General features: G+C 40.3%; 1 protein-coding gene across 3 annotated transcripts in view; it reads right to left on the bottom strand.

Moving 5' to 3' along the window:
- Positions 1 to 15,610, bottom strand: part of CBL (Cbl proto-oncogene) — a 46,753-nt gene that overhangs the window by 23,339 nt on the left and 7,804 nt on the right. For all 3 annotated transcript variants that reach the window (XM_075172931.1, XM_075172932.1, XM_075172933.1), the window contains exon 2: positions 15,105 to 15,352. In XM_075172931.1, the coding sequence (XP_075029032.1) occupies positions 15,105 to 15,352 (248 nt within the window). The remainder of the gene's footprint in view (positions 1 to 15,104; positions 15,353 to 15,610) is intronic.

The raw sequence follows: 15,610 nt of genomic DNA, 5'->3' as shown, positions 1-15,610 counted from the left end.
ATCATGGCTTATTTGTGAAAAAATTCTAAGCATGGCTTGAAACTAATGTATGCAATATTTGCCAGACAGAAGGAAAATCATTTCAGGCATATACTCTCCTATTGCTGCCCAGCACAGTGTGAAAATTTGGGTATGACCAGACAAGCACACTGATGCATTTCTGACCCTCGAACAAGAAACTAAGTGAACAAGTCCGTGGTTTAAACAAAGCAACAGTTAACGCTGCAAGAAGGCAAGGTATATTCCTGTGTCCAGTTGCTTATCACTTCTGCCTAAGAGCCTTCTCCCTTAGCTGAGTTTCAGGAAGTGCTTGCACTCAGCTGAGCACATCATTTCAGCGAAAGAAGTAAAAACTTCCGCAGGCTTAAGGATGGTTAAAAAAATGATTTTACACACACAACCAGATATTGAGGGACTCCGTTTCCAAAAAAGTTTCTAATACCTGAACATTTTCAATTCTTAAGGTTATCATCATTTTTGACAAATATTCAGCTGTATCTTAGAAAAGCAACAGCAAAAACACAGGAAGTGAACCTAAAGAGCAGCAAATTGCAGAATATTTTATGTTAGTAACTAGCTTTTACATGCAGCGACTTGTTACCAATCCTGTGCTAAAAGGACAAACATTTTCTTTCAAGAGTGCACTCCCTTATTTTAACAAGCCAAGTTACACATTTGTAAATTAATACAGCCCAAATAAATGCTTGCAATTACAAACATTTTTTTATTGGCATATCAAAGTTTAGTGATTATGATTGTATTTTATTTTTAGTAACATCAGCGAAGAGTACATCATTTACCAGCAGTCCTGGTTAACAGGGGAGGTCCTGGATGACTGGAGGCTTGCCAATGTGACGCCCATCTACAAGAAGGGCCGGAAGGAGGATCCGGGGAACTACAGGCCGGTCAGCCTGACCTCGGTGCCGGGGAAGATTATGGAGCGGTTCATCTTGAGGGTGCTCACAAGGCACGTGTGGGACAACCAGGGGATCAGGCCCAGCCAGCGCGGGTTCATGGAAGGCAAGGTCCTGCTTGACCAACCTGATCTCCTTCTATGAGCAGGTGACCCGCCTGGTGGATGAGGGAAAGGCTGTGGATGTGGTCTACCTGGACTTCAGTAAAGCCTTTGACACTGTCTCCCACGGCATTCTCCTAGAGAAGCTGGCGGCTCACAGCTTAGACAGGTACACTCTTCGCTGGGTAAAAAACTGGCTGGACGGCCGAGCCCAGAGAGTTGTGGTGAAGGGAGTTAAATCCAGTTGGTGGCCGGTCACGAGCGGTGTTCCCAAGGGCTCAGTTTTGGGGCCGGTCTTGTTTAATATCTTTATCAATGATCTGGATGAGGGGATCGAGTGCTCCCTCCGTAAGTCTGCAGACGACACCAAGCTGGGCGGGAGTGTTGATCTGCTGGAGGGTAGGAAGGCTCTGCAGAGGGACCTGGACAGGCTGGATCGATGGGCTGAGGCCAACTGTATGAGATTCAACAAGCGCAAGTGCTGGTCCTGCACTTTGGCCAAAACAACCCCAAGGGACTCTCTCAACCAGTGTCCTGAGCACGCCAAAGTCTGCCCTCCGCAAGTCCATGGTAGCGGTTTTGCTGGCCCCCCTCCTTACTTCGCCAAGAATCGAGAATTCTATCATTTCATGGTCGCTAAGCCCAAGATGGACTCCAACCACCACATCTCCCACCAGTCCTTCTCTGTTTGTAAACAGCAGGTCAAACAAGGCACCTCCCCTGGTATGCTCACTTATCAGCTGCGTCAGGAAGTTATCTTCCACACACTCCAGGAACCTCCTAGACTGTTTCCTCTCTGCCATGTTGTATTTCCAGCAGATGTCGGTAAGTTGAAGTCCCCCATGAGAACAAGGGCAAGCTGAAGCAATGGAGATGAGGACAGTTGCTGATGGGACACAGTCCTGAAGACCAATGGGGTCCAGGAAGGCTGGATGTTCTTCAAGAAGGAAGTCTTACAAGCGCAGGAGCAGGCTGTCCCCATGTGCCGTAAGAAGAACAGGCGGGGAAGACAACTGGCCTGGCTGAACAGGGAGCTCTTGCTGGGACTCAGGAAAAAAAGGAGAGTTTATCACTTGTGGAAGAAGGGGCAGGCAACTCAAGAAGAGTACAGGGATCTTGTTAGGTTGTACAGGGAGAAAATTAGAAAGGCAGAAGCCCAGCTAGAACTCAATCTGGTCATTGTCATAAGAGACAACAAAAAATGTTTTTACAAGTGTATTAACGACAAAAAGAGAGCCAAGGAGAATCTCCATCCTTTTTTGGATGCGGGCGGGAACATTGCCACCAAGGATGAGAAAAAGGCTGAGGTACTTAACGCCTTCTTTGCCTCAGTCTTTAATAGTCAGACCAGTTATCCTCAGGGTATTCAGCCCCCTGAGCTGGAAGACAGGGACAGCGAGCAGGATAAACCCCCCATAATCCAAGAGGAAGCAGTTAACAACCTGCTACGCCGGATGCTCACAAGTCTATGGGGCCGGATGGGATCCATCCGAGAGTACTGAGGGACCTGGCGGAGGAGCTTTAGACCAGAGATTCCCAACCATTTTTGGCCACAGACCTCCAGCAATCTTCCATGTTTCTTATAGACTGTGATGGCCCTCTTTCAAACTTTTAGCTAAACACAGTAACAAACACGAATACTGTTACCAAGAGTTGCATCAGAGGTATGCCAACCGCAGTTTGGGAATCACTGACATAGGCACCTAAAACCCATTGACAGTCAGTGGAATTTAAACCCTGTCATATAAGCACTTTTGAAAACATTACCCAGGGACCACAGGCCACATCAGTTGGCTCTCCTCATTGTTTACAACTGAGCTGAAGGCAACACCTGTACCAGCTTCAAACGAAAAACTACAGCATGTTTCTGTTCAGTGGTTAGGTCCAGAGAGAGAGCAACAGCTACAGTTTAGGTAGGATTTCATGTTCCTGCAAGTGCTTTCACACATACATGCACAGTATTCAGCTTATTATTGTTAGATAGTGAATCAACCACATACATAAAAAGTGAAAGCTTAGAAAGCCAAATATTTTTCCACTCTACACGGTAACCAAATATTTTACTAAGAAACATCTGCAGTAATAACATGGAGGCATTATCCCTTCCATACACAGTGTTAACAGAGAACTGCTTCTTTAGCAACCCAGAAACATCACCAGAGCCTGTTGTTTAGCTGCAATTACACTAGCCTGTAAAATTGTGCTACCTTTAAACTGATGGCACTCTAAAGATGCAGGTCTCAAGCAATCGTTTTGGGGAACAAAAACCAGCATGAAGCAAGACTGTTTCTTCAGTTACCCAGTGCTTATCAATCAGCTGCTCCCCCAAGGCTGGGCCAGGCCTGCCAGCGGCTCTGCAGGCTGAACAGGCATGTTTCTTCGTCCTCCCTCCTCCGTGCCCCCTCCGCTGTGGTTGTGCTACTTCCTTCCTGCTGCATGACTGTTTTTGCTCCATGCATCTTAGCGGAAGTCAAAAGGTCGAGCAGGCACTTCCATTTGCACTGCAGTTCTTCGCTGCAGCTCCTCCGCTGGCCGGGCCCCACCTGGGTTTTCTGGTGCTGTTGCCTCCCTCAGACCTAGGGCAGATTCTTCTTTTCCAGTTTCCTGTTTGCTGGACAAAAGCATTTTTCCACTATATAGGCTCAGTCTTGCAAAACCATTAATGGCAGAGGACGGTTTTAATCGGAGCATTGCCTCTTTCAGCTACATCAACACGATTAGTTAAATTAATTCAAGTTACAAAGTTGTACAGCACCTAATGTGCTTCATGACTAAAATGCCTTTCTTATCTCAAGGCAATGTTAATATAGTACTACCATTTCTGCCACTGCCAGCTAAAATTTTTTCATTTTCTTCCAATATTTCTCAACTACTTCACAGCTAACCAACTGACATAGTATAATTTTGTTCCTCACACATAGCGAGGAGACTGCTCCACTGGATGATTTAGTCACAATATTGTTGCTCACATGCCATAATTTGACACGTACATAATGTCACATCCGTAAAGCTCGTTCTGTTGAAAGCATGCTACAAACACCACTGTACAGAGGAATTAAGAGCTGTAACACAAGACAACCAATTACAAAATGCTTCACTTCTCTGAAGTTGTTGTGCATATTTATTATTTATGACCGAACTTTCAACGGGATTTTCGTATTTGCACTCCCACTGACTTCAGTTACACTTGTGAACACTGGGTTTTCACAAATAACATTCAACCTCTCTAAGAACAGGCTGCATTTAACAGTTTCTTCAGAGGAAGCTAAGACAAACACAGCCACACCTCCACCTTGGCCCCAGAACAAAATTAAGCCAAACATGACTCAATTGACTTCATCACAACACACTTTTAAGAAAATGCTCTATTTCATAAAATCAGCACCAAACTGGCTAAATTACACATCAACACTGAAGATTTAAGGGGGTAAAAAGAATTCAAGTCAGAGGACCTAAGCTACTGTAAAACCATCCTATTCAAAACTCAAGAGAAGGCTCTCTCTCTGCACATCAACTTGGCTGTTTAAAGGGGGATGACCCAAAACTGCAGCTCACAACAAGAAATGCAATCTCAGTACACTGAAGGAATGGCCACAGAGCATTTTTTAAAAAGTATACCTATTTATTCTAATGGAAAATTAAGGGAAAAGGCATTACAGAGGATGTGGGAGCATCTGACACCTTAGCACAAAACTCATTGACTGAAAGGCAGAGGCTCCTAGAACAGATGATGCAGTTTCTAATTGTTTCTGTCCTCACAGAATTGCAGAATTAATGCATTCAACCAGGACAACTCAGATGCACCACTTCCCTTCTTCAGAAATTCTACATTTATTTGGCAAAAGAATTACAAATTGGTGGCTTGGAAATGAGATGATTAATCAGTTAAACCGAGCAAACACACACTCTAATCACTGTACTATTATTCACTGCCACTACTGAAAACCTGTATTTTTTCTTTAAACAACTCACAGTCCAAAATGGCTTCTGTGGTATCGCAGCCTTCTGTCTCCAGTGGCTCTCCATGTAAGTTTATGACATGCAGAGCTGCAAGCACACCATAATTATTTCACTACTTGAGCAATTAATGCTTGCTTTTCTGTAAATCACATCTCAACAATCCTACTGATGGATAAGACTTCCTTCAGGATTTTGACATTCCTCTGAATATGAGATCATACTAAACCTTCTGAGGCAAAAAAAAAAAGTTTTTTACCTCATTTTACAGGTGAGGCAGCTGAAGGACAGAAAGAGAAACTGCTGGAAGCTAGAATTACAACTAGGGAATTTCTAATTCTTTATCACGTGCTCATTATTACAGAATACTATCCACTTACTAAGTATTACTGCAAGAAATTATAACTAAGGAAATACAAGTTTCCTACCTTCTCACTTCTGGCTTTACTTTGGAATTACACACCACCAGATGATGTTTAGGTAACAGGGTTAGATCCACTACAGGTAAACGCAAGCTCCAGTACTTAAGAAAAACAAACAACCCAAAACCTCAGTTCTTGAGTCCTGCAAATAGCCAAACATTATTTTTTCCTGCAACTACTTTACATCTTACAATTTGGTATTTGGAAAATTTAAGAGCTAAAAAAAAAAAAATCAGCTCTTTTAACGAGTCTCCAACAAATAAAATGCATCTTTCAGAAACCACAAAGGTGTAAGGTTATCACATAACACATGCTTTTCAGATGTTATGAACTATGCACCAGACATGAGTAGTTAGATTTCAGCAGATAGGTAGCTGCACCTGGTTCCAGAAAGAACTGTATCTTATATCCTACTACCACACCAGCAAGAAGTTTTCTGCATGCTCTTCATGTTAACATAAAACTCCAGCCTATCCATATAAGCAGTAAGTGGAAACACTTGAGGTGATCCCAAGATGCCTTTTATAACTCTGAGACAGCTTAAGGGTCCTCTACACAGAGTAATCAGTTTCAAAAATACAAACAGCGGAACTACTTTCAACAAAACTTGCAACACAGGAAGTGAATGAAATTCCATTTGACTATTACTGGCTCAACAGAAGTCACCTTACAAAGTTATGCTGGGCCACTGCTCTGTAACATTTACAGAGCTTCCACAGGACAGCTAATATAGCAGATTAACAGCAAACCAGACATTTTAGAATCAGCAAATTAAATGCTTGTACTATAGAATTTTACAGCATCAGCTAATGCTACCTTGATTTTGTAGACTAGCTCATCCCAGCACCCTTTGGGAAAAAGGAAACAAACACATAATATGTTTATCACCTCTTGTTAATACAAGGTTCAGCTCCAAATATACTTTTCCATTTAAAGAACTACAGGCTTCGCTGTTTCATTCTTTGCGGAGCTATAAAACCAGCTAGTTAATTCTGCATCTTCAAGACTTCACTTACTGAAACAGCAAAATGGGAACAGGTACACATAAACCACAGGACGAGATATTTCTGTCCATTCTTGGTCTAATCCCAGTTCCATTAAATACTCTCAACTGCAGGCTTGAATAACCTGAATGCAAGGTAGCACTATTGCCTCCTCTGCAGAGGAGCTGGTCTGCATCAGGGGATGCCGTGGGTGCCAGAGTGCCTGGCTAAGTATGTCAGCTCCCGCACAGAACACACATCTAACTGCATCTGGAAACTAAACTGGCATGTTCGTAAGACGTTACACCTGAGCTGGCCCCCACAAAGCCACATCAGAAATGACTGCAACCACTACATTAGACTTTTACCCTGTTTAATATCTGCAACAAATCTGTGTACAATAGTTGCGACTGCTGTGAAGCTTCCCCTCTACTCCTTCCCTCTGCCTTTTTTACCAATTAATTATGTCTGCAGCCAAAAATACAATAGTCAACTAGTGAAAGGCATTCTCTGCATGCACTATTTATTTCCATTCTAGATTTTTTTTAAACACTACGAATTGTAGCTTTAAAGAAGGAAGAAATTCTATAGACTAATTCCTTTTTCAGTACCGTAGATATTACAGGACAGAAATATTACACAAAACATACATACCTTACAGTCTTCTGAATCCTGGCACTTTTCAACTAACACATATAAATATATATATAAGTGCCTTGAGTTCTGTGTGTAAAGCATGCCAATCAGTTTAAAGTGTCATGCAAAATATACTGCAGGCCACAAATGATCAGAAAACTTTGGCATACTCGTACCATTATGCAAATGGATGTGACTGATCTGATGCAGAAAGGACACCACAGTCCAGCGTGCTGACCAGAAGCACCAACCTATTGACCTTTGAAGGATCTGGACCTATTATTCTAGGCACAAATGCTAGTGTTATCTTTTTAACAAGCTAGATTTCTTTCAATGTTAAGAGGGTAAAAATCCACTTATTTTTCTGGATTTAAATATTATAGAAAGCACTTTAAAGAGAATAATTCATTTGATATGATTAGTGGTCTTTAAAGAGCTCAATGTATACTCAGAGGATTGACAAGATAAAGGATAACCTCTCACCTAGGTAACAGATTAATTCTTTTACCAGATTCAAGGGACTACACAGCAAAACTTACTGCTCAGAAGAGCACTACTCATTATACTTATATTTGGGCTCTCTGCACTGGAGTAAAAATTTATATTTCAGTGGCTACTTGCTACAGTTAAAGGGAAAAACAAAGCACAAAATCCCTGTTTCCAAATCAAGGAAGAATTCATATTGCACACTTGATCTTCAGCCGCCGCAAAACTATCTTGGGTATCATGACGCCATTGAGGGATTCCCTGGCAGAAGGACATGTAAGCTTTATCGCTTCATTCCCAACTTGCATCCTGTCAAAATACTAAACCCAAGATATTTTGCAACATACATACTCCAGTACAACATACAACTCTGGCATATGTTTGCTTTTCAAGCTTCAGACTCTAGGATTGCAACTAATGGCAGTACTTGCCCAGCCCGTAGCTGTCCTGCTGAGTAATTTGGAAACAGCTCTTCTTCCCCGCCGCCCCACACCATACCCACTTACCATGACCAACTTATCCTCTACAGTAATTTTACAGTCCTTTCTACAGGTGCGTAGCAGTCAGCAAGCCACATTACCTGAGGCAGCTGTCGGTGGCACATAACTGAGTGCCATCTGATCCACCTTCCAGAGGTGGAAACAGGGCAAAGCCAGCAAGTTCACAAACTAACACCAGAGAAAGTATTGCTTCAAACTGTTGGGAAGCAGCTGGCCTAATTTTGTTCAGTACCTTCTAGCAAGCTGGGTTTTTTTGTCAACACTATCTTATAGTTCAGAAAAGCTTTCACGCACCAAAACACAATCTGTTTTCTGGCTGAAAAGGCCATGACTGCAGACTTCGTCAAATCAACAGAAATCCAAAACATGGCATTTTGGCCCTTAATACACAAGCCAAGCACCCAAGAAACCCAATATGGTTGCCAAGTAACAGTGACACATTTTTGCCAGCATCGAGAAATCTATCCACACTTCAAATGATAATTACTACAAACTAAATAACACACTTGCACTTCCATCCACAACATCAAGTCCACAGAGTTAGTCTTCCATAAAACTCTACAATTTTATAGGCTCTGAGAGCTAAGAAGAATAAAAATCTTACTTCCTTATTATGCAATAATCTAAAAGCTTACAATTGCCCATAAATTGATTTTCAAGACAGTGGTCCAATTTTTGATGGAAAGAAAACTAAAATAAGTGCAAGCTTATGCCAATTATGATAAGCATTACTTAAGTTCCACAACTATTACCTAAACTAGCAATTTAAAGCCAAATTAAAAATAAATTCACATTCCTCTCTTCAACAACATTTAAATGATAATGAATTTCTTCTTGGGTAGTTAGTTTCATTGCCAGGCACCAGCATATGAACACCTTTCTTGTGGGCAGCTTTGGAGCCTGTTCTTTTCTTTAAGATGTTCTAATTTAAATGCAGATGTAGACTTCACACTAGTGGGTTTTGTTTTTTTTTAAAAAAAAAAAAAAAGAGTCTTCGCTGTGTGAGAAGGAAGTGACAGAAGGAGGACTCACACACACCACGCACCATTTGAGTTCCACATTTTATACTATCTCTTTTTCACCAGACAGGAGTGTGTGCAAGCACTCTAAAATATGAGATTAGAGTACTAACCCCCTCCCTTCCCCCAGAAGGCTTTTCTGGTTCATGGCTTAGCACAAGTGTTTTCCAGCTTTTTCCTCTTCAAATCTAATTTTTTTTTTAAGTCATTTTTCATGCATTTCCTTCCCCTTTAGAGATATGCATGGTCATTTCCAGTAGACATTAAATATTGGTAGCTTTTTCCTGTGTAAATTAGTAAGTTCACATTGGAGCTAGAGAAGAATATGAAATCCTGCTGAGCCAGCATCCCATAAGGCTACTGTCAGAAAGACGACAGTTAAATACGGACTAGCTTCCCAAACCTTTTTTGCAACTCCATGTTATATGGAGAGGGTTTATGATATTCCCTGCCTAACCCCATTTCTCCTCCACAGATATGTTAGTTTTGTTAACCAGGTTTGTTAACAGTTTGTTTTCCAAAGTATGCAAGCTGAACTAGTAAAATAACTTGTGCTATTTCCTAAACATCCAGTCCATATCCTGAGTAATTACTTCTCTTCAGCCTTTCACCTCACCCCCACCCTCCAGCTTACATAACTGCATTCTCACGTGGAAACATTTGCAGTGGTCTGATTTTATTTAGAAAATAAATTTTCTGGATTTTTGCTCGTAACAGGCTGGTTTAACATAGCAGTAAATTTAATTCCTTGGTGAAAAATGGACTCTTCAGCCTAATTCATCCTTTCCCAAGTAACAGACAATTCCTATCCCTGTCTACTGATCAGCAAGCTATTTTTCTGTCCTGCCATGTGAAGTATTATCTATTTACACAACTGCAAAAAAGCTGCTGCAATGAGTAATTTATGTAGTGGGGAAAGCTGACGAATGACAGTTCCTCTGTGCAAGTAAGAGGTCTGGGGAAGTAAAAGCTTTCTGCAATAGAAACAAAAAAATATTCCAACGTAACCACTGAGCCTCTAAATTAAACTGTAATCAAGTGCTTAGGCAAGTTCAGCGTGTTCAGAGTAGCTGCGGCATTAGCATTAGTGGCACTATCAATCAATGGAACCATCACATTGCAGGAAAAAGATATGTATGTTTAACCAGTTTTTGTTACCACTAGTTAAAAAGTAAACTTAAGAAATTCACCATATTTAAAGGGTCAGAGAAGTCACACATTTACCACTGTAGGCACAGCAAGCTACTCAGTGCTAAATAGGTGTACCTTTCTCCTTTGCATATAGACCTGCTAAGTACCCGCTACAGAATTTCTTTTACTGCACTGTTTCAGCTATATAGGCTACAAACTTCATCTCCGAGTGTTTTTTTGTTTTGTTCTTAAAACTTCAGGTGACAAGGTTTAAAATGCCTTTTGCACTAGAAAGCACTGTGGACCTACAAAGAATAGGAACGGACAGCTTTGGAAATGTGTATAGCCTCAAGAATACCTGCTAATTACTGCAGTGCAGCCGATTATTGAATTACCTTTAGTTTACTGCAAGCATATGACAAAATATCCAGAATGATTAAATCTCGAAATACTATTTGATCCAATATCAAAGCCTGCAGGTGTTACTATTTTATTTTACCAGATCCCCAAATATATAATATGTGTTAAGAGACCAACCTACCTATTAGCAAGGGCAACCCAAATAAGCTCCCAAGCTGTCAAAACTCAGAGGAGCAATATAGTATCTCCACTAAAAAACCCACACCTACTCAGAATTCACAAGTTGAATCTGATCTACTTGCTAAAACTCAGTCTTTGAACAGTAACTAGAAGTTACTGCATGTACTTATTAGTCAGGAAGCGCATACATAGCTTTAAAAGCACCCTCAACAGCATTAATTTTTAAACAGATAGAGAAGTGAGTTAAAGCAGATTTAACTAGCATCTTTAAAGCTCTAATAAAGTGAGTTCTCTTCACAAAAATCACAGTATGAGTTTATGCAAGAGAGTAACAATTTCATCTGAACAACTATACATCAAAACCACAGTGTTACAGAGACAAAACAGCCATTACAGTCCCAAGAAAAGAAAGGAAGCCATTGCGTGTTCATAGCACTGGATGTCACACTACCTATGGTGTTACCCACAACAGGAGAATGCTTTCAGCACGCTGACGGTTAAGGTATGACATAGAAGAGCTGCATTCACTTTTAACAGCTCTGACTGCAACTAGTTTAAAACTGAAGGAACAAACACTCACCCACATCCGTAAAAACAGCGTTAACACAAGCCTTTTCTAACCCTGTTCTCAGCACCTCTGCTCTTCTACTGTAGCTTGAAAAGCAGAGAATACATCAAGACCTGTGTTCTCTTTACAAACATACCTTTAAACATTCAATATGCAACTGCAATCTTCTTCTGTATTACTGGATTTTAAACTGCCTGCCTTACAGCAAACACCAAATAGCATCCATATTATACTCCCACAGAGTCTACTCTAAACACATACACAACACTGCGTACCGAACGACTCAACACTAGGTGACACACATCTTGCAGCTATTACGAACTCTCAAAGCAGCACACGCAGCTAGAAGACATGGTGCTCCAATTCTGCCTTAGTCCACCTTGGAGGAACACACTGGAGAATCTCTAAAAAGTTTGAGAATAAATACACAAAGAGCAATTTAGAAATAATAAAAACCGAAGGTTGATGCTCAAGTGATCAAGACAATTCTGATCCTACAATCTAAGAGACACTTCAATCATTTCTAATTACTGGTCTGTTTGCTAGTAGCAAACACCTGCACAGCTTTCACGCTAGTTATGCAAATGTCAAAATAGTGCATTTGCTCTACAGCAAGAGACATTTGGGGGAGGAAAATAAGAGCATACACAACAGGAAACAAAATGAATGCTAAATCTGGAAGGCAGGAATAAAGAAGCTTCAAGGACAACAGGAAAAAAAAAGTCAGAAAAAGTCAAGACAAAATGATTATTCAGTACACCAGATTAGATTTTTAAAGGCATGTTTTCAAAACACTGCAGACTAACATTAGCTGCAAACTTGCATGAGATCAAGATCAAACGAGATTTTTTTAATGTATACATACATATACACACACACTGCCATGAGTACATGTCCTGTGAATACCAGATTCAGGTTATATTTGTTTGCCTTACAGGCTGCTGACAACCTTCCAGAAAGCTTCCCCCACACTTTGAATATTTGAATTCATGAATTCTTACAAAATAAAAAATTAGTATTTTTCTTCAACTCCTAACAAGGTGAGAAAAATCTTAGGTTTATTTACCTTAAATTATTATATAGATTTTAAACCTAAAGGTGCATTTATAGCTAAAATTCATTTAACTAAATTTCAGATGGAACAAATAGCACTTAAAGTGATCAGGTTCCAAAAGCTCACACAACCATGAAGTCTGACACTGGAAGTGCAGCATTTAACAGAATCCCTAGCTGAACCAAAAGTGCCATTCTTTGTGCAGATCTCTCTTGAACCAGCATACGAATCATAGGCACTGTCTACCCTAACCTCTTTCTTTTCTACGACAAATTAGAGAATTGAGAAAGTTACCATGCTCATTACCAGCACCAGGAAAAGGGTGTCTGATATTTCCCCTTTATGACAAAACAGTAACTGCTGCTTCCTGGGCTGAGTGAAAAGCAAAGGAAGATGTAACGAAACTAGCCGGGATGTGATTCTGCTTTTACACTTATGTTTACAGGTCTCACCACAGTTGCTTCCCTGGTAAGCTGTTTATTCATAAATGGTACAATTAGCAATTCCCCAAAGACTCCCATCACCTCTGTGAGAAAGCAAGCCTCTACTGGAATCCTGTTTCTGAAGTTCACATCCCCCACCGCCTTTTGTTAATTAGTTTGACTACAAACTGACTAGGATGATCAACTCTCTGGAATTATTTCTCTTTGCTTTTCTCTGAAAAAACAAGGGACTGGAGGTGAGATGTTGAACTTACGATTGCCATAGCTATCTACCATTTACCCATCGGATGTTTCATATTTATGATGGACAGATCACAATACATGCACAGTTAACCAGAACAAATATCACAGATAAATTCTAAAGGGTTTCATATACCCTTTTAGCCTACTTCCGGAGGCAATAGTAAGTGTTCTAGAAAATAACATCAACTCTATTACATAGGAGCAACACACAAACCCATCTATAAGATAAATGCTACTTAAAATATTTTAAGAGCAACCCACTGCACTGTAAGAAAATCACTCAGAGTCTTGAATGATAATCCTTATTGTTAATATCTCAGAGGATGATACAAGAAAATGACCAGTTCTAGCAGAAGACCCAGAGATTAATTTTAATCAGTTGAATCAATTTATTCACAGTAAAAAGTGCTTTACATACTGTGGCTTATTTTGATCTCAGTGAAGGCTAAAAAAAAAAAAGCAATTTTCCATTAAATATTACCTCATCTGAAAAACATACCAGGCTAATGAACTCTTTTCTCCCCATATTTGTTATATCCATTATCTTCTATAACACTTTTTGAAAATTCCAGCTAGCAGCATCTCCCAAAACCCACTTCTCGCCTGCAACGAGCCAATTGTGCCTATACTAACCACATTCTCCCAAAGCCGAGGGCAGGGGTAGCAAACGGATAGTATTACATCTAACTTTTGAGTCCGCACTTTACATTGAACCCAATTCCTGAAGGCCTCATACAGATAACTGAACTTTTAAAAGAAGCAAGCGTACCACATGACAACGCCACAAGCCCTGTCTCAAACAAACTCTAAGAGTAAGTCTTATCATCTCACAAAGAAATGATGCTAAACAACAATCCAAAAAGAAACTTCCATTTCTTAATTCATTCTTCAACACTGTTGGTGAAAAATAAAACAGCATTAACAATGCCTTCTGGAGCCACTATCACAGTCTTTTGTTGGAGTTCAATATTATAGAATATGCTACATAGAGTTCAATATTATATCAAAAACGTGCCAGCACTTCTCCACATTCCCCCCCCCCCCCCCCAACTAATTCAAGGAAGTAGTTGCCAGGGTGTTAACCACATATTCTCCCCAGAGCAATTATGTTCAGCTACTGGGTGGTTTTCACTTTTTCCCCACTTTTTTTTTTTTTTAAATTCAGCACCTACTCCAAAATCCTGAAATGAGTTACAAATGTATGCTTTCTATACCTCTATCCATTAGATCTGCTGCCAACAGTTAGACAAATATGAAAGATTAACGTTTTCCAGAGCTTTATTCTACTCTTAAATCACCTTGGCTCTCCTTTCTTAAAGCTGCATGAAGGAAAGAAGCACCTTTCCAGGCACAGTACAGTGCTCATAAAATTCATGCTATTTTGTTCGAGAGAGCCTTATATTCAGATACAATTGCAGTTTCTACCTCCACCTATCCTTTTTAGTAAGTGCTGTTACCTTGAAGATGTCCCTTGATCTCAGCTATGCCTTCTGAACAAAATGAAAGAAGAGTTCACAAGTGTGGCACCCTGATCTACTTTAAATACAAAGTTTCCAATGTATGAAAGCTATGGGGTTTTAGTAACATGTTTTATTCCCACAAAACAAGGTTACTTCCTGCCCACCTCCAGAAATACTAGACAGTTTCTGTTTCCAGAAAAAGGAAAAGTTCTGTAAAGCCTAAAGACCAATTACAACAAGTTTTAATCTGGATAGCTGTTTCGCTATGTAACATAAAATATTCTACTGTTTCCTAAAATTGCCAGAAACGTCATTCTGAACCTCATCATCCTCTCTCACAAGGCATTCGCTATGTGAGAATGCAAAGGACTGCAAAACCTTTTCACAGCAGACTTTATTGTTTATATTAACCTAGCATACCTGAACCACACAACAACTAAGGCTATACAGGCTCTGAACACTTACTTCGCTCTCAGATTTCAATATACCCAAGTATAGTTTACTTAAAACTCTATACCTAGACTTACATCTCTTCAAAGTCTGTTCTCACATACAGACCACATATCAACCAGCAGACATTTGTTCAAGCTCTTGTACACTAAAGCAAATTTATATCATAAATATTTGAAAACATTTCTCCCCATTACCTAGGCTGAGAGTTCTCCTCATACATCCGCTCTTTCCCTTCCTTGAAAAGGCTGATGGTCTGCTTGGTTTTCTTCATCAAGTTCTCCATGAACACGCGGAAATACTCGTTTTCTCCCAGGGTCTCCATCTTCCCCTCATAGCGTGATAGGATGGTTCGTAAATGCTGGTAGGTATCAGGTAGCAGATCCAGGATATAGGGTGGGCTGTTCTTCAACGCCAGTTTTGGGTTCTGACACAAACGCACCACCTATGGTTAATGAAGAAGTTACCATTTTGAAAACTTAAAAATAGCCAGTAGTGATCAGTTACTTAAACACAATTCATTGTTACTTACAAACACAATACACTGAAACATTCACTCTCAACAAACCGCATTTGTGGCTCAAGTCCACATAGGGAGCCCAGCCACCGTAAAAGAATCCAGTTTATGGACTGAAGTGCATGTGGACTGATGAAAACCCCAACATACATATGATTATATTTCATGAGGCTGCGTTTCACCCCA

This window comes from Calonectris borealis, chromosome 24 (genome assembly GCF_964195595.1).
Source record: "Calonectris borealis chromosome 24, bCalBor7.hap1.2, whole genome shotgun sequence".
Taxonomy (NCBI): domain Eukaryota; kingdom Metazoa; phylum Chordata; class Aves; order Procellariiformes; family Procellariidae; genus Calonectris; species Calonectris borealis.
Note: the sequence above shows the minus strand (reverse complement) of the source record. Positions and strands in the feature narration are given on the sequence as shown.